General features: G+C 46.2%; 1 protein-coding gene across 1 annotated transcript in view; it reads right to left on the bottom strand.

Moving 5' to 3' along the window:
- The window catches only part of PIGL (phosphatidylinositol glycan anchor biosynthesis class L), a 154,589-nt gene that overhangs the window by 7,284 nt on the left and 130,524 nt on the right, over positions 1 to 16,781 (bottom strand). Inside the window, 1 exon segment of the mRNA XM_044673011.1 lies at positions 1,201 to 1,232. Within this exon segment, the coding sequence (XP_044528946.1) occupies positions 1,201 to 1,232 (32 nt within the window).

Here is a 16,781-nt window from a genome sequence, read left to right as displayed (position 1 = left end):
TCTTCTTGGAAAGTCTATCATTTGAACTTTGTATCCCCCATAACTTGCACATAGTAGTTTTGTTTTGAGACCTCAGTTTCCTCCTCTGTAAAATGAAGGAGTTGGACTAGATAGTCTCTGAGGATAATTCCAGTTTTGAATTCCACAACTGACCCATTCAGGGCACAAGTGACTTAAATGAGGCCTTGGGGAGGCTGAGGGCTCCCCCAAAAGATGATGACTCCTCCTTGATGGGTAGGGGCAGGCCACTTGGGGCCCATCTTATCCTACCAGGTAGGCAGAGCCCTGCTCTAAACAGTTTCTGAGAAGGAGGGCAGGCAGTGCACATAGTGCCTGGCATATCCATCACAGTCCTCACAAAGGCATGTCCTTGCTCTCCCCACATCTGCGGCCTTCAGTCTTGGGTTTCCCTCCAAGAGGCCAAAGGGAGGGGAAAATGAGGCTCTCAAAGACCCAGGAGGAGGAAGCATGGATGACTAGGGGCAAATTTCCAGTCACTGGGAAGAGAACTCCCAGAACCCTCCTCCTGGGGAGTGTGAGGGCGGGATGGGGAAGTGGTACCCTGGGCCTCCTATATCAGTTAGGCATTTCCCTTTCCTTTGTTCCTTACTTCTTTCAATCAAGAATCCTCCCCATTCCAACTGCCTAATGGGCTGAAATGTCCTCACTAGAGGTTTTGGCTTTAGGTCTCAAATTCTTTGGATCTCTGAATTCCTGAGATCAGTATACAGCTGGGCACAAAGTTGGAGCTTAATATATGTTTGCTGACTGATCTCTAGTCTCCTATTACGCAGCAAATACATGGACTCTGCGGCAGAGTGAGAATGCTTCAGGGAAGGGTAATGCAAGGAAGGGCCAGGTTAGAGGCTTGGCTTGGCCGCAGCCCTCAGGGTGACCTTAGTCAAGGTCCATAACCTCTGTGGGCCTCAGTTTCCTTCCTCTGCGAGTCGAGAGGCCTGATATCTAAGGTACCTTCCAGGTCTAGCATTCTAGAATGCTATCTCAGGATGGGCCCTGGGCCCACAGAGAAAACTTTCAGAAGGATGGGAGACAAAATAGTTCAAACTGTGGGATTGCTTTGGTTCACAGATCTCTGGTCATGGCCCTCATCAATCCTCCAGCGGGAACCCTTCCTCTTAGCTAACTAGCTGGCCTGAATACAGTGCTGGGACTACCTTTCTGCCAGTGGAACAAACTTACCTTTCGGCAATATCTGGTTGGAGTGGAGGAACCTGGAGAGGGAAAGAGAGACAAGTATGAGCCCTCGATCAGGCCTGAGCCGGCATCTGGAGAAGCTTGTTTTTCCCACTCTTAGGAATGGATCTGTGATTTTAACGACATGATGAGGGTAGTGAGTCACGGATCCTTGTATGGTTAGGAAGCCCCAGAGCTTAGCATGGCGCCTTGCACTTAATAAAGATCTATTTAAGTCATGAACTCTGTTCTACAGTCATCTTAGTCTGATTCTTAGTCTTTGATTCTTCACCATGCTTGGGGTTTTCTTGGCTAAGATACTGGAATGGTTTGCCATACCCTTCGCCAGTTCATTTTACAGATGAGAAAACTGAGACAAATGGGGTTGAATGACTTGCCCAAGATTGCACAGCTAGTAAGGATTTGAGGTCAAATTTGAACCCAGAAAGTTCAGTCTTCTTGACTCTAGATCTGGCACTCTATCTACTGAGCCACCTAGTTTGCCCATTTATTCTCCCATTTGATTCTCATAAGCTCCATAGAGTGAAAGTTTAAAAAAAAAAAGAGTCCTGGGTTCAAATCTGACCTCTAACAACTCCCTAGCTGTGTGACCCTGGGCAAGCCACTTTGCCTCAATTGCCCAACCCTTAAAGCTTTTTTGCCTTGCAACCAATACTTAGTATTGATTCTAGGACGGAAAGTAAGGGTTTAAAAAAAAGCATCTAACTCCATCTGGCAGATAGGAATTAAAGGCTATAGAGGGGAAGAGCCAAAGAATGATGGTCCTTAGGGAAGAGGCAGCCCTCTCACCATTCCCCCACTCCTTAGGGCATGGAAGGTTCCCTAGTAATCAGGAGAGCTCTGGGGTGGGATCCCTCCTGTGAGGATTTCCCTTAGAGGGTATGTGGGGAATCTAAGGGATTTGGATTCATTTGCATACTAACCGGGCACGTGCTCTAGCTGAGACTTCATTCATTCTAGTGCCATGTTTAGGGCAGAGGCACCCAAACACTCCACCTGTAATTTTTGGACCAATCAGTTCAGCGCAGTCAACTGAGCCAGCCTGGTCTGCTTCTGCTCTCAGTTCAAGCTGGAGGGAAGCGGGCAGTGTCTAGACCTGTCTTGCCCTGCCCTGCCCTCTCCTTTGGCCACAAGAACGAGGGAGGGGCTGCACCGAGGAAAACATGGGGGTGTCTATTGCCTCCCTTGGGGCCAATGCCAAGGACAGACGAGATGGCAGATTCACTCCAGCTCTGGGAAAGTGCCGACGCCTGATGCTGGGGCACATGCTCTCTCTCCGATGGGGCTCTAAGCAGCTGCTGAGATGCCAGGAGAGGGGAGGCAAAAAAGAAAGAACCGCTGGAGACACTGGAGGGAAAGGGAAGGCCAGATGTCCTGAGTGTGATACAGAAGATTGATCTACTTTTAACTGGCAAAGAGCTAAGGAACAGTTAATGGGAGTCAGGAGATGGGGGTCTGAATCTGAGCTCCAGCCTGTAGCAACTGGGTGACCACAGGCAAGTCACAGATTCTTCATCTCCAAAAGGGTGACGGTAGCACTTGGGTCAACTTCATGGGGTTGTGAAGAAAACCTTAAATATATATTTCAATACTTATGGATCTGTGATCTCATCAGATCCTTGTGTACAAGACCTGTCTCCCCACTCTCTCCACTCCAGCTCCTCCTTTACTCAAAATGATCTTCCTAAAACACCGTGGTTACTCTCTTGCTCAATAAATGCCAATGGCTCCCTAGCACCTCCAAGAACAAATTTTAAAATTCTGTTAACAGTTCAAAACCCTTTGTAAGCCAGATTCCCTCTCACCTTGTCAGACTTCTTATGGCTCACTTGTCCTGACATCTCTGCCTCTGTAAGATACTCCAACCTCATCTTCCCCTCCTGGCTGCCTCCAAGTCCCACCTTCTACAGAAAGCCTTTTTGGATCCCCCTTAATGCTAGTGCTCTCCTGTCAATGACCTTGAATTTGTTCTGCTAGAGCAGTGGTTTCCAAACTTTTTTTGGCCTACCACCCCCTTTCCAGAAAAAATATTACTTAGCCCTCTGGAAATTATTTTTTTTTAAATTTTAATAGCAATTAATAGGAAAGATAAATGCACCTGTGGCCATCACCGCCTCACCTGGATCGCTGCAGCACCCACCAGGGGGCGGTGGCGCCCACTTTGGGAATCACTGTGCTAGATTATAGCTGGTTTGTACACAATTGTTTGCATGCTGCTGTCTCCACCATTAGCCTGGGAGCTGCTTGAGGGCAGGGACTGTCCTTTACTTTCTTTATATTCCTGAGGCTTACTCTAAGGATAATAATTGTGTCTGCCTCACTGGGAGCAGAGGGGTGGGGAGGGGTGTTGAGAGCATCAAATGAGATCATACATGGAAAGCAACATAGAAAACCTTCCATCTGGTTTGGATATCTCTAAAACCTGGCATATTGCAGGTGCCCTCCACCAGGGTAAGCAATCCCTTCACCAATGCAAATTTTGACCTGTCCGTAACTTTTATAGTTTTCCAGAGTCGCTGTGGCCTAAAGAGTTATCATTCTGCATTGCATGGCAAATGGACACTGGATTTTGAGTCAGGAGAATCTGGGCTTAAATCTAGCCTTCAACACTTGTGTGACCTTGGGCAAGTCACTAAATCTCTTAATGTCTCTGTTTCCTCATCTACAGAATGGAGGTGTTGGACTCAATGACCTCTGAGGCCCTTTCCCTCTCTATGATGCTATGATGATGAACCTCTCAAATTGATAGAGGATTTTTTGGAGGGGTCCCATACTAGAAGCCATTCTAGCTGGGGGGGGGGGCCTTCCAGAGTTTGTGTTCTACTCAGGGCCAAGGATCACCCCACATCCCACACTCTGAGGCAACAGAGGAGGATTTTGGTGGAGATGAACCTTAACACATCATCTAAATATGTGCCATCATTACTACTGTGATCAGTTCCATGCCAAGATAAAGATGAAACCCTGCAAGTGTATGTATATGAGGGGTGGGAGGGCAATGCAAAAAAGCCTGAGTGGAAAGCCAGACTTCTGAGTTACTCAGATTGTCTTCCTCTGCTTGTCTGTCCAATGGCCAGCGAGAGCTAAGTGGGTCACAGAGCACTGAAGTGAGAAAGTGCTATTTTGGGGAACTTCCTGTTCTCTAGAGGGAACTCTAGGCAGGCAGCCAGGCACCCTGGTCCTGACTTCCCACTCTGGGCAACTTGTGCTTGCAGTCATGAAGACTGAGAGAGAAGGACAAGAGAATGATGATGGGGCAGAGGTGTAGCAGAGGTGCTGATCTGTGGAGCTGCCAGAACCCTCCAAGATCCTCTGGAGATGGATGGGAGAATTACTTCTAGGAAGAGGGAAGGGTCCTGAGCAGATGGAATAACCAGTCCTGGAACTTGGAACTCTGCTGTGACTCAGGAGTCAGCAAGTGCAAACTTACCTCAACTCATTCGGTCTAGCTGGCTACAGCCCATGCCTCACATCATCCACACATCCAACCCAGCCATCTTCTGATATGTCTCTCCATTTACACTGCTGCCTTTGGCCCCTTCACCCTCTACCTCCTACTCTGGGAGAAGGAATCAATCAGTATTACCACTGGTTTTATAAAGGGGTAACAATCAATGGCCCCACTGCCCGTTCTGCATCCTTGTTACTCCCTAGGCCAGTGATGGGCAAACTTTTTAAAAAGGGGGCCAAAGGAAAGGACATGCTCATCTCTCAGTCTGTTTCTAAGGTAACTCTTTTGAAGTTTCATTGTATTGTATCCTACTCCTTGTATCATCAGATTAGGAATAATGTCACCCTTGGTGGGATAGGACATTTCATGGGGCCGTAGTTTGCCCATCACTGCCCTAGACTATCACTTCCCTAGATGTGTTGTTCCTATAAGGATATAAGTGCTTTATTGGTAGGGGCTGCTTCATCTTTGTCCATGAATCTGTTTCTGGAATAATGGTTAGCATATTGATGGCGCTTAACTCTTTTTCATTCATTTGTTCATTGGTCACAGAGAAAAAAGGAAGAAACATCCTTCCATTTAGGAGAGAGGTTGGGTGGGAGGAATTACAGCAAAGAATGACATATCCCCTGCCAGGGTCTTTATTGATTGGGCTTTGCTCAATTTTTTCTTTGCTACAAAGAAGGATACGATAGGTAAATGTATATTGGGAAAGGATTTTGATGTCTAAAAAGGTATAAATAAGAGTTATTAACTGGTAAAAAATAAAATGTAAGTTGAAGGGGAAAAGGACATAATGTATTTGTCTTTTGGGACTTGTGGGAAAGGCTAATTGTGGGTGGAGCAGGGCTTTGTGTCTACACCTAGGCATAGCTCTGGTGGGCTCTTTAACTTCTGACTGACCAAATCCTTTCAACTTCTTACATGGTGCTGGGGATAGAGAACTTGATTGGAAATCAAGAAGAACTGAGTTAAAATCTTTCCTCAGACACTTACTTGCTTGCTGTGAGATCCTGGATTTGTCACTTAAGCTTCTCTCAAAGTATATTCTCATTTGTAAAATAGGGATAATTACAGCACCTGTCTCACAGAGCGGTTGTATAGCAAATGAAAATTATTTATATTATTATTTATTATTATATGCCAAGTAACTTCTAGAAAACCTTCAAGTTTGGCCATTATAATTACATGATGGAGGACTATAACTCTCTTCTGAGGAAGTCTTTCCATATCTGGCAGGGGGCTCCTTAACTCATCTCCTGGGCCTACTACCCCATCTCCTTTCCTACATGATGACAAAGGGCCCCTAGTGAACTCTCTTTCCAGCCCCAGGAAGGGCTGAGAACGAAGTCTGGAGAGAACTGCCTTATTCCTGCTTTGGGCAAGCCACACATGCTAATAAGTGCTTTCCCAAACCAATCATTTTCCAGGGCCCTTGGAACTCTTTCCTGGAGAAGCTCCAACTAGGGGAGAGGTGGCTGTTCTCATTGTTGCCATTTCGGGAATCGTGTATTTGGACACTCTTGTTGGCCGTGGCTTGGGCCACAGTGAGGGGTGGGGAATGGAACCATGTTGGCCATGAGCCATTGAGGGAAAGCTCAAAAATGATGCTTGTTAGCAGTTTTATGAAGTTGGCTTCAACCTCCAATTGGCAACAGTGGCCCTTCACAAGATCTCGGGGCGCAGATCTAATGGTAGACATCAATCCTTTTATTGTTCAGTCATTTTTTTTAGCCATGTCTGGCTCTTCCTGACCCCATTTGGGATTTTCTTGGCAAAGATACTAGAATGGTTTGCTATTTCTTTCTCCAACTCATTTGAAGGCTGAAGGACCTGAGGCAAAACAGGGTGAAGTGATTTTCCCAGGGTCACACAGCTAGTAAGTGTCCAAGGCCAAATTCGAACTCAGGGAGATGAGTCTTCCTGACTCCAGGTCTGGTGTTCTATCCACTATGCCACCTAGCTTTCTTAAGATATAGAATTTAGGCCCCTCATTTTACAGAGTAGGAAACCGAGGCCCAGAGAGGTTAGCACTTTGCTCCGGGTCACATATCCCGTCATGGGTAGCAAAGGCAGGATTTAGGATCTCAGGATCTTAGATTTTGGACCTCAAAAACCATCTAATGTACTTTTATATTACAAAAGAGAAAACTGAGGTCCAGGAAAGTTAAGTGACTTGTCCAACATCACACAGGTAGTGAGTAGCTGAGGCTGTATTTGAACTGAGGTTCCTGGACTACAAATCAAATGTTTCCATACCTTTTCCCAAGGACACCACCTTACTGGGCAGAAGGTGGCAATTCCCTTTCCACACCCAACACCCTCTACTTCCCAGAGCATATTCAGGGGGATGATGTTTCTCACACTCATGTCTGTAAGGAAAGTTTGTAAGGGAAGGACGACTTCCAGATTCCATGAATCTTTAGGGTCTGGAAGGGAAGCATAAGCCTTAATCGGTGAAATCTGAGTAGGGAGAGCTCTGAAGCCTTCAACCTTACCCAGGATGCAGTCTGTCAGCCAGAATTCCCTATTCCCTTGCCATCACCTTGGGTATTGTCCTGGGGAATGAGAACTAAACTTGGATGCCTTGAGGTTTCCTTTCTAGGGAAGTCATGTGTTTGTTCCAGACTATTTAGTGGAGCTACCAAAGCCCCTCCTGGCCTCTTCCTCTTCTTTCTCCTCCTTCCCTTTAAGTAACCAACCTTGGGTCTTGCTCGTTATTCCTCATCATGGGTCTTTTGCTCCAGTCAAGACAGTCTGTTTCTTGTTTCCCCACATACTGGAATCACAGAACACCAAGGCTGAAGGGCACTTTCTGGAGGCCCTAGTCCAGTCCTGTCATTTTACAAAGAAGGAAATTGAGGTCCAGGGAAGGGAAGTAACTTGTACAGACACACATTTAATGGCAAGGAGGCTGAGACTAGAACCCAGGTCTTCTTCCAATTCCCAGGCTCTTTCCACTACTGGGTACTTGCTACTCTTGCTCCCTCCATTCTCTGGCTTCTGCTGTGGCCTCCCGGAGTTATGCTGTTTCTCTTGAATCCAGAACTTTTGTTTGTTTCAAGACCCAACTTCAAATTCACTTGGCCCTAGGAAGCTTTTCCTGATTGAGTAACTGTGGCCCAGCCCTTTAGGTATTTCGAAACCTCTGCTTTGATTTCAAAGGGATTCCACAATGTAACAGAAAAACACAGATTAAAATGTCTTTTTAAAAAAGTTGAATATATATATCTAATATCATGATAAAAATGCTGTGGAATGGCATGAATGTTTTTCTTCCACTTATTTTCCCTTTGTTGAGAGACATTATTCTGACATTTTTATCAGCAGTTTTTCTTTTCCTTTTACTGGATCTCTAATTTCATCTGTATGGGGCACTCCCTGTGTGGAGACTACCTGTATCACTTTGGATTGGCCTCTGATCCTAAATTAACTGCCTTAGACAGGTGCCTGGGGGTCACCAAGAGGCTGTGGCAGGCTGAGCCAGCTAAAGACAAGCCTTGAGTTCCAGTCATCCTGAAGCTGCCTCTATCCATTGCACTGTCCTCTCAGGGCATCATTCTCAAGCTGCTTCCCTGCAGGGGCTGGCTCATGTTTCTTTTTCTCCCTTTCCTCAGCCCCATAGCAGCTCCCATGGTGTCTGTCGCTCCCGGGGCTCCCAACAGGCTTCAGGAAACGTGCTCATTAACTTGATGGTTTCGGTGGGGATGGTATTAATGAAGCATTTTCATTTCAGTGAGAGGGAGACATGGGCTGGAGCTGAAAACAACGCCTCTTCTCCTAACTCTCCAGGCCTTCTATTTTCAGCAGATCACATGTCCCCCTTGGTGCTTGGGGCCCCCAGGCTAGGAGAAGTGCAAGACTGAAGATGGGGTCCGTAGTCTTCCATGATGCGGCCCCCAGCTGTCCAATTAACTCGACAACAACTGCTAACAAGGAAGAGAGAAGCCTGTCTGGGAGAGCCCTCGAGAGATCGAGAGGCTAGTGGAGGCACTCCAGATGTTCCATATCCACACCCAGCTGAAGGCTCCTCCTTTGCTTCCTTGTCTTCTCTCTCTTCTTCAGGCCACATGGCACTGGTGCCCCAGGCTTCACTGCCATGCTGGAGTGGCGTGAGTCTGTCCAGGCAATTGGTGACCTGCTTTGGTATATTCCAGGTCAGGGATTGTGGTCTAGTATTAAAACTCCCTCCTGTTTTCCTCCCAGCCTCAGGAAAGTGGGAGAGGAGTTAGGCCATGTGTCAGGGGCTCATGTGGAACAAGCCTGGTGGGACAGTGATCACTGGTGACAGCTGGGGCACGTGTGTGTGCGTGCAAAGACCTCCTGCCATACTGAACTCCTCAAGAGAGGTGCTAAGAAAGGGATATGCCATGATGTCTGAAGAATACTATTGTAGGGCAGCTGGGTATCTCCGTGGATGGAGCCAGGCCTAGAAATGTGAGGTTCTGGGTTCAAATTTGACCTCAGATACTTCTTCTTCTTCTTCTTTTTTTTTTTTTTTTTTAAGACCCTTAACTTCTGTGTATTGGCTCCTAGGTGGAAGAGTGGTAAGGGTGGGCAATGGGGGTCAAGTGACTTGCCCAGGGTCACACAGCTGGTCTGAGACCAGCTTTGAACCTAGGACCTCCCGTCTCTAGGCCTGACTCTCAATCCACTGAGCTACCCAGCTGCCCCCTGGCCTCAGATACTTCTTACCTGTGTAACCCTGGGCAAGTCACTTAACCCCCATTGCCTAGCCCTTACTGACAGAAGATAAAGTTTAAAAAAAAAAAAAAAGACTTGCTTGCTTGCTGGCCCAGGTTGGCCCCTCTCATTCTCACATCCTCTTCCTCCTGGGCTTTCTCTAATGGCCAATGTGTAATGGTGTCATGTAGAGGGTGTGTTAGACCCTGACCCTTCCCATCAGTGTTACGCAGTGGTCCCCTGTCCAGAACAGGGTCTGCTCCCTTCTTCAGAGAGTGAGTGACCACTCTGTGAACTAATGAGTGTCTGCTATCAGGGAAGCCCAACCCATCTTTGACCATAGGGCCAAAGAATCTGGAAAGAGCAGTGAGCTCAGAGAGCACCTCTCATGCGACCTAGAGCTAGGACACCAGCATCTCTTTATGCCAAGCTTTTACATTTACTAAGCACCTTCTACCCAGGACCCTCCACTTCACAACAGCCCTGTGAGGTGGCTCTTGGCTGACTAGGGTTCAGTCAGGCAACAAGCATTTATCCCATTTGTAGTATATGCTGGGCACTTTGGATAAAAAAGGAAAATACAAACAGCCCCTGCCCTCAAGGGGTTCACCTTCAAATGGGGGAAGACAATACACAAACAACTGTGTAGATGTAGTCATTGCAGAGTCACTAGCTATGGGGGGACCTGGGAAAGGCTTGCTTCAGAAGGTGGGATTAGAATCCTATCCTGAAGGGAGCCAAGAAAGGCAGGAGGCAGAGACCAGGTGGGAGGATGTTTCCAGGCTTGGGTGGGGGGTGGGAGGAACCTGATTAGACAGCTAATAAATGTCAAAAGTAGAATTCAAAGCCTTATCTTCCTGATTTCGGGTGAGACACTCTTCCCACTAAGACCCACAAAAATTAAAGGACTTGATTAGGGTCACACAAATAGGAAGTAGCTGAGGCAGGATTTGAATCTGATTCTTGTGTCCAAGGCTCTTCCCTTTGCACTACACTGCCTACTGCCAGACTAGAAGCTTTGTGAAGGCAAGAACATTTGGTCATAAACACCTTATTCCTCACGAGAGTGAGCACAGTGCTTAGCCCCAACAGCTGTTGTTCATTTATGTCTGATACTTCCTGTCCTCATTTGGGGGTTTTCTTGGTAAAAATACTGGAGTGTTTTGCCATTTTCTTCTCCAATTCAATTAGCAAATAAGGAAGCTGAGGCCAACAGGGTTAAGTGACTTGCCCAGGGTCATACAGCTTAGTAAATATCTGAGCCTAGATTTGAACTCAGGAAAATGAGTCGTTCTGACTCCAGGTCCTGTACTTTGTGTACTATGGCTCCATGTAGCTGCCCAAACAAATAGTCAGAGGTATCTAATGGACTTCAGAAGGAATGAAAAGAGAACCCATGGACCACAGACAATGCCTGAGGTCTTCAATTGGTTGGCTAGGCTGAAAGCAGTGAGAGCCACAAGAAAATGGGGAGATCCTTAGGCCCTGAATCTGGGAGGAAAACAAGGCCAGAAGCCTGAGCTCCTCCAGCACTAGCCATCCTTCCAGGTGCTTCTATTGAGATCATTTGTTTTGGTACCACCTTGATTGTTGAACCTATCCCTCTCCCATCCACACCCTACCCACTCTGATAGTAGGACCTCTGTTAACAGAGGAACAAAGTGGGAAAACAAGGCAGTTTTGTAAGACTAGCCAACTAAATGTGACAGTATATATGTGAGCATTGGCAAACGTTTTAGAGATTCTATGCCCATATTGCATCTTCAGGCCACCTGGGAGCCCTCTGCATTACCCCAGAGAATGGAGGGAAGAAGTGCTTGTACTGGGCTCCTGGACAGAGGGGTGGGGCATGTGAAAAATGTCCTTGGCAGGGTGGAGAGGGGGAGCAGAGCATCCTGGTCCAGCATGCCAAGGCACACGTGTCACACCTTTGCCAACACAGGTGTATGTGTATATAGTATGCCACACCCCTCGTCCCTCATTTCTGCAAAGATGAAAAGCAGTCTGCCCCAGGTTTTTCAAAAGCCAAAGCCCCTTTCTACAAAATTAAGGAACAGAGCCCCAGAGGGGAAATCAACAGAAGGAAGGAAAGAGTTTTCCTTTTCTTCCCTATTTGGTGCAATGCTCTGAAATTCCCCAAATAAAATATTATGCAGAAGTTCATCTATGCTTTGGGTGCATTGGGGAGAGATGGGCAGACGCACAGGAGAAACTGGCTCATAGGATCGGAGAGTCAGAACTAGAAACACCCGAGGATCAAGTTCACCTGCCTCATTTTGTAGATGAGGAAACTGAGGCCCCAAAATGCTAACCCAAGGTCACATAGCTAGTAAGGGTCTGAGATGCAATTCAATTTGGATCTTCATGAATTCAAGTCCATCATCCTCTCCTTTATAAAATGTTTTTTTTGAGATACAAATGGCTGTGATGTCAGTCTCAAGTAAGAGGCTCAGCCCTCCAAATTCCTCTTTCACTTGAAATGGAGCCTGAAATTCCCATTGGAGGGCCAAGAATTTTTCATTCCAACAATCATGGATAAAGCTGTGACCAGGGACAGAAAGGGAGTTGAAAAGATCCTGCCTGTGGACCCAGTCTGACTCTGGCATTGGGGTGGAAGTTGGTCTCAAACATTTGTGGGATGCAATTCTCCTCTAATCACAGTTGATTAGTTCCTGGTCCAAATATTCTAGGACCAAGACTACTGATTGGAACTTCTGATTCCATAGTTTGCTGCCAATGTGATTTGACCACAGTACTTTCCTGCTCAATAAAATCCAGACTCCCTATTTATCCAGGTTAAAATATAAACTCTGCTAAGTTTACAGCCCTTCACGATCTGGCCCGAGTTTTATCTTTTCAGCCTCACTGCACATTATATCCTCTCCTACACTCTGCAAAATTCAGCCCATCTGGTCTTCTTGTACTCCACCTCTCTTGGGATGGAGTCCAGATCGCATTCCCTCCTTACCTCCACTTCCTTCAGGATGCAGTCAAAGAACCATCTCTCCAGGAAAATTCTCCTCTGCCCCTGTCTAGTTGCTCTTATTCTGCCTCCCAAACTGCTTAGTATTTATTCCCTTTATATTTATTCTGGATAGACTTAAATATGTTCTCATTGTCTCCCATTAGAAAGTTAGCTTCTCAATAGCTGGAATTGTGTCGTTCTTTCTATTTGTAGCCCTAGCACCTAGCACAGGGCCTGGCACAACCACTCAAAAGAATACTTATTAATGGTCTTGTAACAAAGAAAAAAGGAAAGAAAAAAGAAAAAACCATAGTTCCCCACCTCTGCAGAGAAAAGAGGGCGGCACATCATTGGAACTTTTCTCTGGCTCTGTGGATTTGGAAGCAATGCAGAGTAGGGGTCAGAGAGGAGGGGAGACCAGAGGCAATATAGAGTTTGCTATCACTGTGCTGCTGCAGGTTGCTTCTGCAGAGTAGTCAGTGGACAGAGGGCAGATTCTCGAGCCCAGTTTGACCGTCTGGGTTCTCTGTGCAAGGAGTAAAGGGTCTGCCGAGAAGGCCTGTGGGAAAAGGCATGGGCTCATTCACCCCAGTCCTGGAGATGTCAGGCGGAGCTAGTTGCACATGGTGGGAGAGCTTGCTTGCTCAGGCACCAGGAACCTAAGCGATGTGGTCACGCTCTATTTCCTCTGTGAAACCAGCCATGAAAAAACCCAAGGGCCCCTAAAAATAAAATTAACTCTTTGCTTGCTACAAGTCAGTATGTCCTCGTCATTCTGAGGATGTGAGGTCAGATGGAGAGGGGGGAAGGAGGGAAAGAAGGGGCTCATTTGCCCCTTGCTGCTGAGTTCCAGTCCAGCATTCTGAGGATGGCCTCAACCCCAGTGGGCTGTAACACCTTGCTGTCCGTGGTGCTGAGGCCACAGGGGCTGGCCCTATAAACACTGGGTCTGGAGATGGCAGCTTCTTCAGCAGGCCCCTGCCTTGAAATGCCAGCCAGCCTGCCCCCTCCAGGAAGTTCTTTCCCAGTCCTCTTCTGATCTAACATGGCCACGCAACCTCTTACCCCTGAACTCATCTTGGGAGGAACAATAACTTGCAATTCTAAGGGACTTTAAGGTCCTCACAATACCTTTTATATTTTTACAATAATGCCACGAGATATATAGAGTACAAGCATGAATATCTTCACGCTTCAGAGGGGAAACCGGAAGTTCAGAGAAGTTTGTCCAAGGTCACAGAGAGGAGTGCCAGAGAAGGGATTTTATCAAACCACAAGCATTTGAAAGTGCCTGCCAAGTGCCAAGCACTGGGCCAAGTGCTAGGGACACAGAGGTCAGAAACAGCCCTGCTCACAAGGAGGGGGAGGCGGCATGTATATAAATAAACCCATACAATCCACATATGGAGGAGATGGAAGGAGTTAAACTCAGACTTCTCCTAAAGCCAAGGCCAATGCTCTTCAATATATTACTGCCTCCATGGTAACGGCTACAGTTTTCAGCAGAAATTTCTGTTTATTCTTTCTGACTCAGTCTGGGCACACCTATGTGTGTCCCAGGGGCTAGGATGATGCCTCTGCTTTTCCTTGTACCCTAAGTGCCTAGCATAGAGCTGGGCACCTTATTGCAGTTTACCAGTGCCATATGGCTTAATGGGAAGAGCACTGATCTTGGGCCTTTAAGCCTTTCACTCTCAGGCTCCAGCCTGACTTTCCAGGCTTCTTGGATGTTCCTCAGGCCTTTTTACTATTCTCTACCTTCAAGCCTCTGCCCTCACTGCCCCTCATGTCTGGAATGCATTCACACTCTCCTCGCTCCCACCTCTTAAAATCCTGGGTTTTTTCAAGGCTCATTTCAGATGCTACCTCCTCTGTGAGGCCTACCTTTCTGATATTATTTTGTATTTACTGTGTATATATTTTGTTACTAGTTGTGTGTCCTGGGTACGAGCCACTTGGCCTCAATTTCTTCAATTGTAAATGATGATAATAATATTTGCAACCAGGAGGTACAGTGGTCAGAGCGCTAGGCCTGGAATCAGAAAGCTCTGAATTCAGATCTAGTTTCAGATACTTACTCGATGTGTGAACCTGGGCAATCCAGCTAACCTGTGTCTGTGTCGGTCTCCTCAGTGGTAAAGCGGTGATAATACTAGGATCTGCCTCTAGGGTTGTCAGGATCAAGTGAGATGGCATTTGTAACGCTCGCCAGGAGCCACCTTCCTCGGGTAGTTGCCAGCAGTCATTAGCCCCTCTGGGATCATTCAGCTATCTTTGTTAAAGGTCTTCTCAGCTCTAGCTTTTTGGAGAAGCAGTGAGGGCTTTTGTTGGCTCCGTGACCTTCTCTTCTCTCTGGAAGCATGGCCCACTCGGGGGACTCTTGGAGGTGAAATTCTTCCAATTTGTCATTGGATTTCTGGACTTGAACCAGTTCAGAAAGGTGAGTACTATATGGGAGGCAGCACAGGGCACTTTGAAACTAGCACAAGACGTTTATGGAAACATGGCTGCTCCCAAGGTGCCTGGATAGCTTCTGAACAACAGTCTGTGGGGAGCAGATCTAGGACAATTGAAAGGAAAAAGTCACAGGCCAAACTCAGGGGCTGATGGACCTTTCCACCTGGAACGTACCACCTGGGGGAAGGTGCCTATACTTTGGATCCCTGGGTTGATGTTGATCTTTAGGTAGGATGATAACTCTTCTGTCCATCCACAGTCTGCCTTCCTGGAAGGCCAGGACCCTCCTAAAGAGGGACAGTTAGATGGCTTGGTGGATTGAGACCCAGGCTTAGAGATGAAAGGTCCTGGGTTTAAATCTGATCCCAGACACTTCCTAGATATGAGACCCTGGGCAGGTCACTTAATCCCAATTGCCTAGCCCTTATTGCTCTTCTGCCTTGGAATCAATACTTAGTATCAATTCTAAGACAGAAAGTAATGGTTTAAAAACAAACAAAAAAAGAGGGTCAGCTGTGGCTGACTTAGCTCATTCCAGGGTTAAGCAAAGGAAGCAGGAAATGCTGCCTGGAAATGTGGTCCGGGGCTGTTTCATCTTTCAGCAGGTGGTATATGGGGCAGAGTCTTGGCTCTGGGCATGGCTTCTTGCTGTGGCAGGAAGAACTCCAGCCTACAAGACATCAGACTTGGTACTAGTATTCCAGCTTTGCTACTAACTACCTGGGTGACTTTGGGTAGGCCACTTTCCCTCCTGGGCTTATGCCAAATGAGGAGATGGGACTAGATATTCTCTAAGGACCCCTTCAGTTCTAAACTCTCATTATTTTCTTGCTTTGTTACCTCTGCCCCCTTTTAGGGGCAGGCCTGAATCTCCACGATGTTAAGCTAAGGCATAAGACTTATTTTGAGATGAGGTTAAAAGTTTCTTCCTCGAACTGCAGAAGAGGAAACAGAAGAAAAACATCTGCTTGAACACATGGGCTGAGGAGGACATGATTGGGGATGTAGACTCGAAACGACCACCCCAATGCAAATATCAACAATTTGGAAATAGGTCTTGATCAATGACACATGTTAAAACTAGTGGAGGGGGCAGCTGGGTAGCTCAGTGGATTGAGAGCCAGGCCTAGAGACAGGAGGTCCTAGGTTCAAATACAGCCTCAGACACTTCCCAGCTGGGTGACCCTGGGCAAGTCACTTGACCCCCATTGCCTACCCTTACCAATCTTCCAACTATAAGTCAATACACAGAAGTTAAGGGTTTAAAATTAAACAAAACAAAACAAAACAAAAAAAACCAGTGGAAATGTGCGTCGGCCATGGGTGGGGGGAGTGCGGGGGGTGAAGGGGAAAGTAGGAGCATGAATCACGTAACCATGTTAAAAATGAATATTAATAAATGTTTAAAAAAAAAGTTTCTTCCTCTGGAGCTATCCTTTTTTCTCTTTAGTTACCTCAGATCTACTAAGCATTTCTTCCAGGATAAACAAGGGTTTTGGGAAGGGAAGGAGGTGATTAGAAAGTCTAGGTGTTAAATATCATATGTTTCTCTATGTGTGTGCATGCACGAATATGTACACACACACACACACACACACACACCTATTTGAATCTTTGGCTATTTATCTCTCTGTCTATCTATCTCAGCAGATTCAAACTCAGAGTGTTAGTTAACTACGACTACTCAGGATTTTAGAAATCTATGGGTTTAGTTTTCAGAACTGTGGCTCTTGAGCCCCCATCAGTGTACTTCTCTAACAATTTGGCAATCAGACTTAAATTGCTTTTAGAAAAGGTTATTTACCAAGAACTTTACTCTCTCTCAATAATATATGCATATGGTTTGCAACTATAAATAAAATATTATCTAAAATATATACATATAACATGTATATATAATATATGTTGATATATTAATATGTATTTAATATATAAGCATATAACATTATGTATATGTATATATGTGTGTATATATATATATACATATATATATATATATATATATATATA

This window comes from Gracilinanus agilis, chromosome 4 (assembly GCF_016433145.1).
Source record: "Gracilinanus agilis isolate LMUSP501 chromosome 4, AgileGrace, whole genome shotgun sequence".
In the NCBI taxonomy this organism is placed as follows: Eukaryota; Metazoa; Chordata; class Mammalia; order Didelphimorphia; family Didelphidae; genus Gracilinanus; species Gracilinanus agilis.
This window is presented reverse-complemented; position numbering and strand designations above follow the sequence as displayed.